This window comes from Sphaeramia orbicularis, chromosome 13 (assembly GCF_902148855.1).
Source record: "Sphaeramia orbicularis chromosome 13, fSphaOr1.1, whole genome shotgun sequence".
Classification (NCBI taxonomy): Eukaryota; Metazoa; Chordata; class Actinopteri; order Kurtiformes; family Apogonidae; genus Sphaeramia; species Sphaeramia orbicularis.
This window is the reverse complement of record NC_043969.1, coordinates 34,590,232-34,609,445: the sequence shown is the minus strand read 5'-3', so window position 1 is coordinate 34,609,445 and position 19,214 is coordinate 34,590,232. Positions and strand designations below refer to the sequence as shown.

At 36.8% G+C, this 19,214-nt stretch overlaps 1 protein-coding gene across 4 annotated transcripts in view; it reads right to left on the bottom strand.

Annotated features, from left to right (window-relative positions):
- stard13b (StAR related lipid transfer domain containing 13b) overlaps window positions 1-19,214 on the bottom strand; it is a 124,071-nt gene that overhangs the window by 7,450 nt on the left and 97,407 nt on the right. For all 4 annotated transcript variants that reach the window (XM_030151798.1, XM_030151794.1, XM_030151796.1 and 1 more), the window contains 3 exons: window positions 4,130-4,201; window positions 1,866-1,947; window positions 137-200 (listed from right to left, as the gene is read on the bottom strand). In XM_030151798.1, the coding sequence (XP_030007658.1) occupies window positions 137-200; window positions 1,866-1,947; window positions 4,130-4,201 (218 nt within the window). The remainder of the gene's footprint in view (window positions 1-136; window positions 201-1,865; window positions 1,948-4,129; window positions 4,202-19,214) is intronic.

Genomic DNA, 19,214 nt, shown 5'->3' with positions numbered 1-19,214 from the left:
TGTTGTATCAGATTCAAGGAAATAATCTTTGCACGGTATGAAACACAAACAAAACACAAACTGAACCAAAGACCTACATACACAGTGTTGAAATGCAGTAGGTTACTAAAGAAGCATAATCAGGGTCAACACTTACTTTCTTCTTTGGAAGGTTCACGTCAAGTTTCATAGATGCACACTTGTTCAAAGTGTTGAGTCGCCTGAAAGAAAAATGTACCCAAGATTAAAACGGTTTTGAATGAACAACAAAGAACGCCGAGGTATCCTTTCAATGAGAGCCTGGAAATAAATTTCAATTTGTTTGCAATTTATGCCTGTAACATGATCACCCTTTGTTCTGTACAGCCAGACCCAGAGGGAAACTCAGTTTGTCTACGCACAATATCCTAAACCCAATGAAGGCCGGTAATTGGCAGCTGTTCTGTTCACTGTCTCTTGTGATTGTGGCTTGAAGGCTGGTGTGTTTGAAGAAGGTGAAAATAAGGTCAGCTCCTGCATTAGCAACCGGTCTACTCTAATAACACTGTGTAGTTCATTCATAACAGTAATATGTAAATAGCAGGTGCAGTTTTGCATTTGTTGTGCGTAAGATGTGATTTTGCAGTTTGCCATAGACGTGGTATTATAGACACAGCTCCGTAGCAAGAAAACGTTGCTTTTTAAAATACTAATACAACATAACTCAACTCAAAAATAATATATGCTGCTCAGTACTGTTATAAAAAGTGCATGTTGGGTCATGGAGCATGAGCTTAGTCATTATAGGTTTGTGGTTGCATAAACTGAGATATATAAAGTCAGTGCTCTAAAAACTCCACATGAACTAACATTAGCACAAGGAAAAAGATGATGGCATCACAAAATACACTCCAGCATAATAAGCACTGATGTAAGACAAAAAGAAACTCAGTTGTGGAGCGATAATTATACGCTTTAAGAGTTTCAGATAATGGTAACAGGGTTTTTTTTTTCAGTTGACACTATTGTTCTGTGTCAGTAAATGGTCTCAGATGCAGGATATAGGCATCCTCTAGTTCTGTAGATAATAGAGGTTAGCCAAACAACAAGTTCCCAGGATTGTTACTGTAGATAAAGGGACCCAAATGGAGAGTGGATTCTTAAGCTCGGGGCCCTTTATTCCACAGGCCTAAAGGGCTTTGGATGTGGTAGCTAAAATAGGAGGCTGCTTAGGCTGGGATCAGAGAGAGCACTCACACACATGAAATATCTATCAGTTTCGAATCTATCAAAGACACCACAGTATGGAGGGTGGTATTTTTTTTTTCAGCAAAGACTGTGGTGGCGTAACTGACAACAAAGCCATCCTTATGTTACCATAGAGATGCTGGGAAGTCATGGACAAAACCACGTTGGAGGTGGAACTGTTTCCAATTGTTTTCTCTTTATCCCGTGGCTAGTTTGGAATTTAGATGAGTTGCTTTAGGGTTGTTTAGAGTCAAAGTATATAGAGCTGTGCAAGGCACCCGTCATGCTCCTCCTGCTTTCCGCTCGCCATAGTTACTGTGGTAACTGAAGTGCTGTTTTTATCTTGGCTTGAAAACGTACATGAGCTGTCTTGCCCTTTAAAGGAGGAACATGGAAACAGAGGTTGGTAGCTTAGAGAACTTTTATATTCTTAACAGTCTGAAAAAAAGTTGGAATAAACACGTCAATTATTTCTAAAATGCGAGGATTTTAGTCTTTACTGTTAAAGATTTAAGTAGAATCATTAGGGATAGAGACATTAAAGGTGGAACAGTGATGTTTTGTGTTTACTAATCATCCCTTAGTGTTAGCCTACTTGTAGCATTGTTAGTTGACTTGACACTGAGACACCATCTTTTAACTGTCAAACATCTGTTTACCTGCAAAGAGGTTCCACCAGATCTTTGTCCAGAAAGTCATGATCTCTTTTCACAGGGGAGATGTCGATGGGGAACTGGGAATCTGAGGAAAAAAACATCAGAGGTTAGAAATTTTGGAAGACATTTCCATCATCATAGTTAGACAAAGAAATGTAACAGGGGTCTGCACACTGCGTTCTTTCCGAAATGGCATTGAGGGTATAGGAGACCATTTGTACGCGATCATAATAAGAAGAGACGGAATTTGCCTAAATAACAGCGCTCAGACTTGTGCAGGCATTACGTCTTGTTCTGGGTATGGGCCTCTTCTTACATAACTTAAGAGAATGAATCCAGGCCCTCTGAATCTAACATTCCACTGCATTCATGTGAAGTCGTTAACTTTTTATGAAAAGCAGAAGCAGCAGCGAGCGCTCAGACCTCAACAAGGCTCGGCCTGTTCTTTGAGGGGGCGGACACACAGATATAAACTTTGAAGCCTGATTACATCCTAATAATAGAATTCATCATTTTTGACATTTGTAATTCATGACCTCCAGCATCAAGGAATGAAAGTCTATGTTAACCACTAGAAACGATCAGTGCACACAACTGGAGATCTGTTACAAATGGCTATAAACTGTCAGCAAACAAATATATTGCACCATCAAATATCTGGCCTCGACACAAGATCTGAGGGAGTAGGACTGCTTTACACGTTGATAACAGTTGTTTCTTCCCATGACTGCAATCCTGAAGCACAGAAGACATGTTGATGTAGTAATCCTAGCTTGGAAAAGATTAGGCTAAAAGCAGCTGATGTTCTGCTTGTTTTGTGGTGTCTGGGGATCTTGACTGGAGCCCTCACTCTGAGGCTTCCTGAGGACAGTTGTGTAAATGAGGCTCACTATGCAGCCCATGAATACATGGTTTTGTGTACAGCGTTGGGCACTAGGGTGACAGACCAGATGACAGTGAATACTATTACAGGGCGCTAGCTCTTTATCCAAATAAAAATTCCAGGCTATTTCAAAACTGCTATTTTTTTCCCCAAAGACCTTGACTTTGTGTACTTTTATACTTGAGTGGCTGCTTTTTTGGTTGAAATTGTACCTGTTGGGTGGGGTAGAAAAGTTAATTTTAATAAATGTATGGATGAATGAATGAAAAATTATGTTTTACTAACAAAAATGTTTTCAAAAGATGTGAAAATCACAAAATGTCTGTGTAGGTTCTCATTGGCCCAGGTCATCATTCTTCTTGGGAGTTCTAGGTTCAACTGGACTGGACTGGTTTAGCTCCAGAACCGAAAAAGAACTACCAAGAAGAAAATCACAAAAGTGCATGGATACGTGAGATGTTTGAATGTATTATTTTTATTCAATCGTTTTATTTGGTATTGGTTTATTGTTCTTATTCGTTGTTGTTTTTAATTGTTCAGCTTTTTATGTTTTAATCTATTCGTGAATTTTATTCTTTTATTTAGGTTTTATCTATTCTTCTGTATTTTTATTTATTTGTTTTTGTTTTTTTTTTTTACTTTTTATTTTATTTTTACAGTTGTTTTATGTCTTTTAATCTATTCTTGTATTTTACTGTTATTTTGTTTTTTATTTATTTTTCTGTACAGCACTTTGGTCCACTGTGGTTATTTTAAAGTGCTTTACAAATAAAGTTGGATTGGATTGGATTGTATATCACACAAACAAGTTTCACTAGAATCATTCCAGTACCGACTGATTAGAGAAATCACATCCAGTTTTTTTTTGTTTTCCTCATGCATTTCTTATCTTACAATATTATGCGCTTTTGAGCATACTCTAAAATTCAACTATGAGATAAACTTTTTCCCATACTTTATTAAGACTTTCACTCAAAATTCCAGACTTTTCAATGTCTGTAAAACAACACTTCAAAATTCCCTACTTTTTAAGACTTTGAAGACCTGTGCAAGCACCTTGCATTATTCACTCATCATCCTCAAAACACCACATTCAGTCAATGCCATAGCTTCATTTCAGATATTAAAAAGATTAAATAACATTTCTATGTTTATTAAAGCGGTCTTTTATTGGTATGTTGCTTAATTAGTTTCTTGCTTCAACAGTTATAATTCATGTTTGTTCTTCAGGTCTGTGCCTCCAAATAGCTTTTATTCACTTGCTATGATTTATTAAGCCAAAAACAGAAGGGCCTCATCGGTCTTAGCCTGGAGCCTCCGAATCACTAAAACCGCCCTTGCCTGTGATGAATGTGTGTGGGAGTTTACTTAGTGCTTTTATTACCTTCAAAGAGCTGAGCATATTGGGGAAATCCTGCTGCACGCAGCCAGTCACACGCTTCTTTTGCTTCAATTTCTGAAACACAAGAAGAAGAAAAAAATGTGGGTGCTTTAAGGAAAGAGACAAAAAGTGAAACTCAACCACATGAATTCAGTTTTGTTTTGACAGGATCACTGAAGCTTCAACCATCATAGGAAAAACCTTGGTGTGGTATCCTATAGACACAACAGACCTGAGTGACTGACACTGAAACCCTCTTTGTTTGATTATTCTAAGATAGCATGGATGTGATGATGACCCAGCCGGTCAGTCAGTCAGTCAGTCTGGCTGGAAGTTCCACAGCTCGCTCACATGAAACAACATGGGACCTTACGTAACTATCTGCTGGCTTTTATTTTAAAGGTCGCATATTTGATACAACGGCGAATACAACCCATAGATACAGACTACCATCAATACAAGTAATAAGACTCAATCAATATTTCAGCGTTCTGCCTGAGGAGTTTTAGATTTGACAAAGCACTGACTTCAAATGAATGAAAAAATACTGCAATTTATCTGAACCAGAATTCAGAAAAATCTGAATTTCACTGTTTTTAGTCTCGCCTCCCCACTGTGATGCTGTCCATGTGAAAATAACGCCCTTGAATTTTTAATATCTGAATCAAGATCACATGCTGGTCCTGCTGATCTGCAGAGCGAGCCATCTACAGGCTTCAAAGCCGCTGATGACAAGGAGAGGAAACAGACCGTTGGCACCTTTCCATTAATGATAATAGAGTTTGGAAGCCTTTTACTGCCTTGGTGTGACATGCTGTCTCACACATCGGTGCTACAGAACACAGGTCGCCTTACGTTGAGAAAGAAACTCTATGACTGTGTTTAATAAATAACCTCATATAATGAAATGTATCTTTAGAGTTTTTTTCCATTCCATCCATTGTAAGAAAGAAATATCAGTCAATTCCATTACGTTATAGTTTACATATAGAGCCGCAGCACTTAATATTTAAAGACAAATATCATGTTTGATGACTCTTTAAAAAGGTATCAATATTAGATTCTATTCATAGTGTACAACCTTAGGGAGACCTGCATGTTCAAGAAAACAAAGGCAACACAAAACACAACACAAAAGGCAAATGTATATCTGTAACTGGAGTAAAATTATAGAACAACCTTGATAAGGAATTAAAGGCATGCACATCAGTCACAACATTTAAAAGGATGTTTAAAACTAAGGTATTCAATAAATATAAAATATCTGGATAAAGTAAGCCAATTATCAGTATAAATCTAAGATCTTGCTTAGATTGTGTTTGTTTATTCATATTATTGTTTAAAACTGCACCATCTTGTTATCTTGTTTTGTTTCTGCAACTTTCCCTCTTGTAAATAGGTAGGCATAAATAAGCTGTTGTTTCTGCCTACACCTTTTCACCCATGTTTAATATAGAAATCCAAACTGTATATATGTATATATATAATCATGTTTTGTTAAATGGATGAATAAATTACTTACTTACTTTCAAAATACTCAAATATGCTTTACATGATATTTAAAATCAAATTAAATACAATTTAAAAGGTATAAAATGTAGGGTTAAAATGTTCTTACCAGTTCCAGTATTCCCTTAAACTCATAAACAGCTGCTGAATATCCTGCTATCACCTATTCTCAAACACACACCTTTGCTTCATCCAGCCTCCCATAAATACTCTCTGAATCGTACGAGCATAAACACTGTATCCAAGATACACCGTCTGCACCCGTGAGTAACAGTTCTCCCATCACGCATCCAAGGTCTCAGTTCCACTCCCTGTCTGCGCCTGTCACACTACGGCTGAAACACGAACCGTGGTCATTCATCACACAATACTGTGTAATTACAGCGACTGTAGCCTTGCAATGAAGACACTGCTATCAGCCCTTCAGCTTTTTCAAATCTGTTGATCCGGGACTCACCTGTGCTGCTTCACATCAGTGTCACAAAAAAAAAAAAAACGAAAATCAATGAAAAGTGACTTTGGTTCCCGCTGACCGACCAACAACTGAATAAATATTAACAGTTCCGTGTGGCCTTGAACTGGAAAAAGTCGACTAAAACCAGCAGTTGAGTCAACATGCGTAGGATGCCAGTGGCGTCTCTGCCCTGTTCCCACCTGTATCACCAGGAGGCGAAGGCTTTCTATTTGCTAGGCTTCCCTCCCAGGTGGATAATATCAGCCACACATTATTCCACTGCAGAACAGGGTGAGAGCGCTGCCAAGTCCATTTGTGTCCCATAGCCACAGGTTGCACCACTGGGAGCCAGTAACATGAGCTGGGAATTCCTCTCTGTTTGGCATTCTGTAACACGATACCGAGACATTCTGTCCTCTCATCCTCTCTCTAAGGAAATCTCTTGTGGATAAAAGGCTGGGCGGGCATCTTGCCAAAGAATGAGAACTTGTGTTGACTCTCCACAACTCACAGCTTTAAATCTGTGTACGGTGTAAAATTACAGTTTCACAAAGAAAATGAAACCCAGTTTGACCGTGACACAATGGCCCACAATTTAAAAAGCTGTGTACTACTGAAATATCTATGGCGAGGGGTGATTCTTGTCCATACAATTCACTTTATGCAACACTCACTATCACGAACACTTATGCAATTCATTGTTGTGATATGAACAACGCCGCAGGATAAGATGTGACATACTTGGACCATCCTTGACAGTTTTAAAGGACTTGTTCACATTCCATACTTTATAGGGCAAGAGGCAACACGGAGGGGAAAACAAACAAACAAAAAAAAGACTTTCGAGGATTCTATGACATACTTTGTTTTGTCTCAGGCTACATCTGTCCGACAACAACAGTAATCCGGTCTCTTTAGGAAAACAAAAATAAAGCACTTTCATTCATTTTGGGCTTATTTGGAATAAAAACAAGACAGAAAACACACTCATAATACACCTCCTCTTCTAAATCCTTGACTCAAGCAATATCAATATTTACTTCCGGTGACAAATTATTGTGTACTTACGGGATATTTTCATCATACAGCCAGAGTGGTTCATATATCCTTTAAGAATTAAGTGTCTCTCAAACATGTCAGAGCATCTTCATTCCCACGCTGAGCCGCATTCCTGCTCTCCCTCTGAACACAGCTTGCAGATTGAACTCAGATCCACTGCTCCCTTTTCCCCCCTTTCTCTTTCCATCTACCCCCAACCACCATGTGCCTGTCCCAACACTAAATCTCTCCTTCAACCCACCCCTTTCTGCAGCAGGCTCCCTAATGTTCACCCATCTCCCCCCTCCCTCCCCTTCAGCCCCTTGTGCCCGACCCTCCTACCCAGCTTCAGTCTGCCCACGACAACTCTTTTATATCCACTCAGCACTTTTTTGGCAAAGATTTAACCTGCTGCGAAACAGCGAGTACTCCCTCTTAAGCCAAGGAGCATTTTAATTCAACAACATTTCCTGGGTTTTCAGACATTTTCAGACGTTTATGTTACTAAAAAAAAAACAAAAAAAAAACAAAACGTTCACATGAGAAATGTTTAATTCAGCGTGGTTTAGGAGACTCCAGATGTTGTTCCACCAGGTCAACGGAATGGAAAAATGTAGGCAGCTGAACAGGGGGAAAACCATGACATAAACTGTCAGCAATCAGCCGCAGTGAATCATGCAGTGGGACTCAGCTCAAAAGACTCTCTAACGTTACCAGAATGATATATTTATCTTACACCCCCGTCACAACTACGCTTAAAGTAAAATTAAATGAAAGAGAGGAAGTGTGGCTGTGTCATTTGGCATAAAATAAAGAATATTACTTAATGAATAGCAGAAAATGCCTGTTTTTCTGATTATTTGGTGCCATATTGCTTCAAATCACCATCAAAATGAATTGCTTCACCTCTAAAGACCCAAACCATCTACTGATCTAAAATGTTAAATGACTATTGATCCAGTAATCTTATCAATAAAGATAAATAATTGGTGTAAAATACAGTTTGTCATCTTTTCATGGTTATCAGATGAATGTTCAGAGGCTCCGTAGTTACCATGGAAACATCATCTTCTACAACATTGATCGACCAGTAAAAACCCATGGAGTTTGATCAATAACACTTGGCTTATGTTCAGTTAATGATAGACTTGCTGCAAAACTCACTTTTTCCTCAGCTTTTTTAAAATAACTTTTGAATGAACTCTGTGTTGTCATGAATATCTAAAATCTACAAGAAAATGAAGTGTAGAACAAACATAAAAAGCCAGTGTATCTCTGTTTGAGGGGTTCATCTGTGGAATAATCTGGAGCAAAACTTCAAAATCAAAATGTCTTCTTCAATTTGTGCATTTATAAGGATGTATAAATCCACTATAATAACAAAATATAGAACATTAACACTGAATAAGTGTAGTATCTAGTTATAACATAGAAGTACGCATAAAATAAGATATTATTGTAATTAATTATCATGATTAGGAGGTGTTATTACATGTATTGATCATTGTATTTATTGTACATATTTAAAGTGCATATAAATGTTATAGTTTATATTAAAAATGGTTGATTATGCAAATCTGACTGTGTGTGAGGTGACCAAAAAAGTGTATGTGAATGGTTTGTATGGAAAAAAGTGTGTTAACAAAGCAAAGGAAGCAGAATTAATTTTATTATTAGTTTGTAAAAAAGGGGTGGGAGTCTATAAGTCTTCTTAGAGTCTATAAGGGAGTCTTCTTCCTACTCCATTTCCAGCGCAGAAAAGATTTCTTTGTTATCTGATGATTCTATGTGCTCGAAATAAAACTACACTAACTAAATATGTAAATCAAATATAGGAAATTAAATATGGGAAAATACTTGATTTTCACTGGAAAAATGCAAAATACACAGGATAATACTATAGTAAATGATGACAAATCCCTCAGGAAAGGTTAGATAGTGAGAGAAAAAATCATTTGGGAACTGCCACAAAAGTAGCACTGGGTCTTTATGGGTTAAACCTACCTACACACATGCACATAAATCAGATTAATGAGCATACAGTGAGCGGGTTTCCCATTAGGGTGAGATAGTCATCTTTATATCCGTACTGTCTACTGCCCTTTTTTGGCAAGGAACTTTCAGGAGTCCATCACTTCAGAAGATTCAATTTTCATCTACGAACTTGCCTTCATGATTTCCAACATGTCTGTGTTTAATAGGATATAAAAGGTGAGCTCACAAAAAAGTCTATGATGATGATTATCTTCAATGTATGGATAAAGTGACGGGGTTCTGAAATGACTGGCTTTTGCCGCCGGCGCTGTGATTACGTAAGAACATCAAATCCTTCCATCATTTTAACAAAGTAGAATTCCAGATGTGGGCCGTTTCTCCGGTGCCTGTCTCGCTTTGTGACTCTCTGCCATTTCCTCTTGTAAAAACTCAACTCTTATGACCTAACGGGGGCAAAGACCGAGTATAAAAGCTGTAAGCGCTGACAGAATGACGTAGGCAGTCCGCTGGAAAACATTTAACAAGAAACACAGTCAGCAGAGACAAAAAAAAAAAAAAAAAAGAAACACAGTCAGCACGTGTCAAAGCTCTAAAAGCACTCTAAAACAAACTGCTTACATTTGTACGTAATAACACCGAGAGTTCAAATGTGTTCTTCGGCAGAGACGGATGAATGAATCAGCCAGACAAACCAGTCCAAAAACAAAACACCAAGTCTCCTCCAGACTTCAACCGGACACTGAGACTGACTCTATCAAGAACACCTGGAGAAAGACAGTGAGACAGCAGTACGGAAAATAAAAGAAACAACAAACTGGCTGGCAGAGAGGTGTCGTCACGCTGGGAGGCACGAAGAAGAGGCCTCTTTTCTCCTTTCTGATGCTAATTGCACACAGACACCCACTCACAGTGAGCAGTCAGCCTTACTGTAAAAGTAAGACTAGACAGACAGCCAGGGGAAACACACTGCCCCCTCCTCTAGTCTGCCAAAAACCACAACATCTGATGTCTCATGCCCAAAATAGCCTCGCATTTCCTTCTGTCTAACAATTTAGAATTGTGCATGAGGGAGCAAACAGGAAAGGCCAATAACAACCAGCAATAGTAAAAACATGTGATGACCAGGAAATAAGGGTTTACAGATTCTATTGTGTATTTTATAGCAAAGGAGGAAGGAAGGTCATGACGGTGTGACCATGTATATCAGATTAGCATCCATCGCTTTATCACACTGACTTTTTCTTGTTATTTCAAAGCTGTTCTGTTACAAATATTTACATTGTTTGAATTTTTAAATCTCAGCCTTTCATACAGTATATCTTCATTTTGTACATACTTTGATTGCATACGTTATATTTTTATATACAGGGTGGGGAAGCAAAATTTACAATGAACATTTAGTTGTTTTTTCTCAGCCGGCACTACGCCAATTGTTTTGAAACCAAACATATATTGATGTCATAATCATACCTAACACTATTATCCATACCTTTTCAGAAACTTTTGCCCATATGAGTAATCAGGAACGCAATCGTCAAAGAGTGTATGATTTGCTGAATGCACTCGTCACACCAAAGGGGATTTCAAAAATAGTTGGAGTGTCCATAAAGACTGTTTATAATGTAAAGAAGAGAATGACTATGAGCAAAACTATTACGAGAAAGTCTGGAAGATACTATTAAAGAAGAATGGGAGAAGTTGTCACCCGAATATTTGAGGAACACTCGCGCAAGTTTCAGGAAGCGTGTGAAGGCAGTTATTGAGAAAGAAGGAGGACACATAGAATAAAAACATTTTCTATTATGTCAGTGTTCTTGTGGCAAATAAATTCTCATGACTTTCAATAAACTAATTGGTCATACACTGTCTTTCAATCCCTGCCTCAAAATATTGTACATTTTGCTTTCCCACCCTGTATATATATATTGTTTTAAAGATGTCTGTAGCTTACTGTACTGCTACTTAGATGTAAGTGCAATGTCAATGGCAGAGACCTCCTGCAATTTTGTGGCAGAAGTTGTGTAACGACAATAAAGCCTATTCTATTCTATTCTATTCTATTCTATTCTATTCTATTCTATTCTATTCTATTCTATTCTATTCTATTCTATTCTATTCTGTTCTATTCTGTTCTATTCTTTGTGTTCTTCCACACAACACAAATGCTTTGTTTTTAATATTGGCACTGTGAGGCTAATTTTGCATTTGGTGTTTTATAAACTCCATTTTTGTTTGAAGCTATAGAGCATTTTTGAGTTGATATTTTAGATACAGTCACGGAAAAAATTATTAGGCCATCAAAAATCATCAAAAATAATGGTTATGCAATCAAGTACTAACTCCTGTGTGTATCATGTGACTAAAACAGACAGAAAAGAAAACATGAAATGCCTAAAAGCACTGTTTTTGTCAGTACAATGCCATAGCTATTGATGTAAGAACTGAAGTGATTTTGGTTTATTATCAAGAAAACCATGGAAAATGGATAGATATCAGCTCTGAAATTAAAATTTTATGAGCTATTTTTGTTGTTATCATATATTTGTTCAAACAAATGTACCTTAAGTTGTACCAGGCATTAAAATGAACAAGAAATTGAAGAAAACAAGGGTGGTCTAATAATATTTTCTGTGACAGAAGTTAGCAATAGTGTAAAACCATAAGCAACTTCTGGCAACCAAAAGCATCTACTGATCTAAAATGTTTAATAGCTTCCAAACTAGTAATCCTATCAATACATGTAAATAATTCAGGGAAAATGCAGTTTTGTAGATTTTCAGCATGTTCAGAGGTTCAATAGTGAATGTGGAAACACGCTTTGATTCATTAGTTTCAAAGTCACATTATCTTCAGTTTTCTCTGTTTTGATATGATAACCTTTGGATTTGCTCTGAGCTGTTATGAACATCTACATGATCAGGAAGTCATCTCATAATACTGGAAGGTCTCAGAGCATCTGTGTGTGTGTGTATCTGCACAGTTCTGAGAAATTGAGATGTTTTTACTGGCCAATTTGGAACCTACAGTTGAGGAATAGTCCCATCTCCACATTAAATATCTAAGCAAGTTGACAGGACCAGTATTTTGGGAGATATTAGTAATTTTGGAATACAATAGCCTTATAATCACATTGCGTTGCCCATGACGGTCAACTGGAAGCACAGTACTATGCTACATGATGGGAAATGAAGTTAAAAACAGGAACTTAGGGAACTTACTATCTTCAGTCCCTAGATGTATGCTAGTATAAATATAATTATATAGAAAAACAACTGATTTTGACTAAAAAATGTGAACTGCAGAGGGTGATGTTAGAATAAATGTGTTAAACCATTTACTAAAGGCTAAATGAAGAAAAATAAGTTGCCATAAATATTTCTAGGTGTTTAAGGGTTAAAGATGTTTTCTATTTACCTTTTCGTACTGTATAGATGAATACTTTAGATTTATTAACTCCGGTGTAACTTAAGATTCACAAGCTCTAAACAAAGAAACAAGTTAGTTTTGATTTGTGGAGTATATAATCAAAAATGTAATGTGGTAACTTTATATGGACCATTGAATTTACAGAAAATTCCCAATATCCTGGGTCTATATCTGGCCCTAGTCATAAGATGGATTAATTTGACCATGCCCCATGACATTCACATACTGTTGAAGGACAAAAAGCCCCATTTTTCAAGAAAGGCTTTTAATTAAAGCAGCATCAACATCCTTCACACATTAGGTCACCATCATCGGCGTAACAAGAAACACTCGGTGATATCACAGTCTGTTTTCACTTAATACCACTGTGTTCATCAATACAAAAGCCACAGTGTTGAGATAAAACACAAATCTCTGAGCGTATCTGTCTACAAAAGGTGAGTAACGCGGCGTAAATGTTTATTCTTGATGTAATGATTGGCACATGAGCCGACTTGCTCCACAGGCTGAGTAATTACAGAGTGTATGTTGAATCACAGTGACTTCCAGGCTCCTTATTTGATCCTGTGGGGCACATGGTAGGGGTGTAGGGGTAGGGGTGGGGGTGGGGGGGTTGGACCTGTCGTTCTTCCACAGTCAGTCGACATGGGATTCAGGTCTGAAATGATCAGCTCGGGGCTATGTTGCCAAGACACCAAAACAAAATTTCCTCAAATATAAATGGACCGGTAAAGCCTAAGCCTGCTTTTGCCCTGTGGCCCACGATGACCTGTGGAGAGATTATTCTAGTGGACCGCGGGTCTCCAATCTCAAGTGGATATAGAAAGCAGACCTCAATGCCTTCTGGATGACGGAGGGACACGAGGACAAACCATGTCAGCACATGAAAAGCCAGTGCCAAGGGGCCATTGGGATTATGATTGGAGCTGGATTTCGTAAACAGAGCTCAGAAATAAAAGATCCCCATTCAGATAGTCAGTATTTACACCTTAAATCTTCCTCTACCCTGGTAAAAATACATGTTAATCTTATAATAGTTGTACATTTTTCATTAGTGTTTAATTTTGAGGTTTATTTTTCAGTTTGGTTAGAGGTCATTCTTGGTGGGTTTTGCTAGTTTCTGTCTTTCTTATTTGAAACCATCTCATTTTTAGTAAGTTTAGCATTGGCTTTAGTCTTCTTTTATAATAAGTGACATCAGTTCTTCCAACGACTTTTTGAGAAATTTCCAGCTTTTCTCCATTTTAAAAAGAGCTAAAAATAATGGTTAAAATCTAATCAAACCTATAAACACCTGTGATGTCTGATCAGCTTTTTATTTCCATCTCAAAAGTTATCCTTCTCAGCAGTTTTATATTGTATTTACTGTATGAACAATATATTGCATAATGTACACTTGCATATAATAATGTGTTGTATACACTGTATTGTCTTGTTTGTATGTTTTGTCCGTCTTTAAATGTTGAAGACGACAGATGGAAAATAGCTTCCGGCTAAATCGTATATGTTATTATATTTATGCAAAGTAATGTTTTTTGTACTGAGTGTTCATTAATATGCATTGTCCTCATCAAATAAATAAACAAATAAAAGAAAGTTAACCCTCAAAAGCTGAGACTTCTCTTGTTTTGTCTCATTTGGACCTCATTTATATGTTGTGAGAGATATGTTTGACTATTTGCATTAGTTTACTTTAAGTCTTTTCGGACAGATGTACATGATGAGTTTATCAAATATAAATAAATGACATGAAAAACACCCACAATAGTATTAAAATGAAGGGCCTTAACTTGCTTAGTAAATATTAAATGTAGAAAAAAACCCCAAAAACTTTATCTGAAAGCTAACAACAGTGACTTTCTTTACTTTTACTAACTTTTCTTTCATTTTCAGTTTTAATTTCACTAAAATGATCAATTCCCAGATTCCCCAAATATAAAAACTGGACTTTAAAACAACCATATATATATGAAACTTCAGGTTCTTCTATCTGAGGAATAACTGATGCCAAGTGATAGAAAATTATGGAAAAACAGAATAAATAAAAATACATAGAGAGGTCTGAAACACTGCTCAGGGCCTGAAAGTTTGAGTACTATGTGATTTAATGAGAAAAGAGTTGTTTGTATCAGTAGGCAGACACATGCAAAAGAAATGATTAGTTTTAGTTTAACTTTGTGAGCACATAATACAGTTAACCCTTATATCAGGCAAGTGACTATTTTTGGTAATTTCCACAGACATTACAAGACAGTGAGTCACCAATCTCAGGTCCAGTGTGGTCTACAGGGTCTGTAAGGTCCACCTCTGCATGAACAGTGAGTGTACCTGCTTTGTTAGGTACCATGAAGTAATGGTACTAATGTAAGGAATGATGTTCAAAGGGATAATGTGGATGTGGACAGGGGTCTGGATCAGCATGCATGTTGGTCTAATGTTCTAAAAGTGATGTTCTAATGTTCTAAAATACATGTTCCTTTCACCTTACATGTGTTTTTCTTGTAATTTTTATAATTACTTCTTGGAGTAAATTTTATTTTTGGGACAAGTAACCAAATATGGTAACTTAATTGACCTTGATTTTCTACAAAATGTCAAAAAATGTACTAAATTTAAGAAAAGTAATAAAGTCTTGTTATGTCCTCCAATAACATACTATGGTTGAAATTTTGAATTTCAGAGTATTTCTGAGTGCACTATATAGATTCAATAATATTATAATTTCATTTTAGTCAATAAATTGCACCTTGTTTTAGTTCTTTTTTTTTTATTTATGCATTTATTTTATTTATATTTTTTTAATTTACTTTTTTAAATTTTGTTTTTATTATAGCCTCAGTCAGCATCTATACCATTTTTATTTCTATTAACTATTTATAATGGCTTCCAACAGCACTAGCAAAGGACAGAGCCCTTTTATTTTAGAAGAAGCGCACACACACACACACACACACACACACACACACACACACACACACACACACAATCACAGAAGAAGGGCTTATTGATTCTGAGAGTAAATAACATGACAACGTGAGCTGGGGAGCTGTTGTTGTTGACCATCGCCAAAGTCCGCTGGGTCAAAAGTCATCGGAGCTGTGTTTTTCTCCAGAGGTCCTGTATTGAATTCAAACAAGAGCAACACAGCTGTGGTAACACTCGCCTTCACCTCTGAGGGACACCCAGAGAGAAAGTCCTCTCATCCTAAGGGGCAACAACCCATCCACTCTCTCTGCCGCTCCTTTTGTATTTTCATCTCAAAATAAAACAACCAGTCGATGCTTTGGCAGCATTTATATGACACACTGATAGACACCAAGAACTATGTCTGTAGCAACTTCCAAATGATTGAATTTTCTATTTTTTTTTTGCTTAATTCACATTGGCTAAGGCCAGATATAGATGCAGGATATAGTGTTTTTCTCTGTTATGTGAATGATCCATATGAGGCCTATTTCTCTTCATATTTTTAATTATATACTCAACAAATAAAAATTGATAATTGTATTTGATTATTTTTGCTCATTTAGAACTATACAGGAGGTGAATAAATCTAAAATATTCACATATATTGTATTAAAGGGTAAATAGAAAAGAGTTTTATCCCTTTTTTTTTTTTTTTACCTCTGCTAAGGAGGTTATGTTTTTGCCAGTGTTGGTTTGTTTGTCTGTCTGTCTGTATGCAAGATAACTCAAAAAGTTATGGATGGATTTGGATGAAAATTTCTGGAAATGTTGATACTGGCACAAGGAACAAATGACTAAATTTTGGTGGTGATCGGGGGGGGGGGGGGGGCCACTGATCTGCCTTGGTGGAGGTCTGCGCTCTCCAAGTGCTTTTCTAGTTTATTTATTTGATTAAATTATTCTTATGCTGTTTTATTGCACCCCTTTTATGTACAGCACTTTGTGATTTCTATTTGTGAAAAGCGCTTTATAAATAAACTTTACTTACTTCCTTACTTAAACACCTAGAAATATTTTTGTGGCAACTTCCAAATGAAATGAACTAACCTTCTACACGTAAATCATCACCAGTTATTATAATATTACCCTCTGTAATTTTGCATTTTTCAGTGAAAATCAGGTTTTTTCCCATGTTTAATTCACTGACCATGTAGTTGTCTGAATATAAATAGCTTTTTTTTAAATTAAAACAGAAAACTGGGAAAAAGATGACTTTTTCAGCAAAAATATTCATGAGCATTTTTCATCTTTCAATGAAAATCAGGTGCTTTCTTACGGTTCATTTTCTGGCCATGTAGTTATCCATAAAAAAGAGGAAATGTAAATAGTTTTTAAAAAAAATTAAAACATAGAAGCCTGAGGAAAAATGTGACTTTTTCAGCAAAAATGTAAATGAATGTTAAAAAAAAACAACCACGGTCATTTGAAAAACTTGGGTTTCAGTGGTGAATCAATGTTGGAGAAGAGGATGGTGTTTCCATACTCACTATGAAGCCTCTGAACGTCCAAATAAGATAAAGTAAAATAAAAATAAAATAAAATAAAATCTGATGGTGATGAAAAGCTGAAAAACTGCATTTCACCTGATTTATTTAAATGCATGGATGGGTTTAACGGTTTAAAAGTTATTAAACATTTTAAAAGAGTGATATTTTGCTTTTTTTTTTTTTTTTTTAATGGAATTATGCATTTTAAAACATTTCCCTGTGGTCTACAAAAACTGTAAATGTTAGGCTTGGGTCTGAATTCTTCATTAATTCAACTCAACAGGTCCATCTTCAACCCTATTTCTGAGTAATGACACCAGAAAGGTGGTTTTAAATGCAAATGAGCCACTTCAGGCCTCACCTCCTCCAAGCTGTTCAACCAACAACTGAACATTTTAGGTAATTGGCTTGAAGTTTGGACTTATTTTCAGTTTGGACTACAACCGCTGCTACTAACAAACAATTATGTCTTACTCGGAGAAATGTTCGTCGGAAGTCTTGACCTTACATGTGCAAACGTCGTGACGTAACTAGTTATTAAGTGTAACAAATAAAGAAGGAATTATTAGAAATTATTTTCAGATCATTTTTATAGAAATCAATGATTTTTTGCCGGAATGAATATAAAGATAGCTTTGCAGCACCTGGAGGGTTCAAATTCAAACTTTTGGAACTATCAGGGTCCAAATACATAAATAAATGAACCAAAGACTAAACAAAGTGGGTTTAGTAAAACATGACCCCTTTAAATCAGTAGATGTTTCGGTCACTGGTGGCTGTTTAGGTCTTTGGGGGTTAAAACCAGTCACATAGTCCTGCATCATATTGGTAACCAGCAGTTTGACGATAGAAGTCAAAGCTGATTCATGTTTTTCACGCAGAACACTTTGAAGATGGACGGCTTGCACTGTTAGTTCAGTGTTGTAAACATATCCAGATGACGGAAAATCACTTCAAGTTGTTTTCTTAAAGAAGACGTGATGTGTGTTCTGAGATCTAACAACAGATTGAGAGAGAAATGGGAAAGATTATCCAAGGGTCGCTGTCTCATTCTACCACAAATAGCCTTTTCAGAGTACAACTTACAAATTAACCCTGATCTAAAGCAACCCACCAGATTTGGCCGAGTGTCACGGGCCAGAAGACAAATATTGGGGCTGTGATGTGTGGGCTGAGCTTCGAAGTTCAAACATTGGCTCTGGAGTGTTTTCATCCAAGGCGTTACAGCGTCTCCATTTCGCTGAGTTTTGAGAAAATGTTTTAACAACCACACGATAATTCCTCGGGGGTTACTCGACAAACGGCGAAAACCAAGGGAAGTGTCAAGAGCGCCGCAGCTTCACAGGCAGGTGTTCGTCTTATTTCACACTACGCGATACTTTGCCATATGACTCCCAACGCACACACTTCAGGAAAAGAAAGGGGAACCTCTGACCCCAGAGCACTAGGAAAGAAGAGACACCTCAGCATTTTAACAAAGACAGATCCATTTCCGTCAACTCTGAGCAGAAAAGAAATGAATCATGTGAGGTTTCTTTCTGGGAGATACATACCGAAGTAACTTCCGAAGGGAGAATGTACAAGCTAAACACTTCCAGACACTGGATTGCGGCCATGTTCCCACGCATGTTAAAGTGTTTTGACAGCCATCTTAGAGGCCTTTATGAAGCTTTTGCTTTCTTTGGTGATAAAAACATCAACTTTGGCTTTTGGAGATTTCCTCTCTCATTTCATCCAGGCATACCTCCCTGAAATCCCAAACTATTTCTTCAACCCTCTGCTGATCTTTGTGGAATCATTGTGCTAGTTGTTCAATGGAAGTTTTTTGCAATATCAATATATAAAAACTGTACAGGGTGCATAATGCAATGTATAAGGCCAGTAATAATACACATCAAGGGTTTCCAATGATAATATCAGAACATTTTCTTCTTTTTTATCTCTTGTTTTTTATTAAATTTGCTCCTAAAGTGTGTGATAGCATGACGAATCTACAGCAGACGCATGGATATATATCAAAACAATGTTATGTAATAACAGATTAGGAAAGATTTTGTACTTCAGATCAAATGTTCAACCTGAGCAAAGACTTCAAACATGGAAAAGCTGAATTCTGCACTGCAAAAAGGGGTGTCTAAAAAACAAGATAAAAACACTAAATCTGAGAAAAAAGGTGCTCAAAACAAGTAAAATATCTGTTCATGCAGCAAGA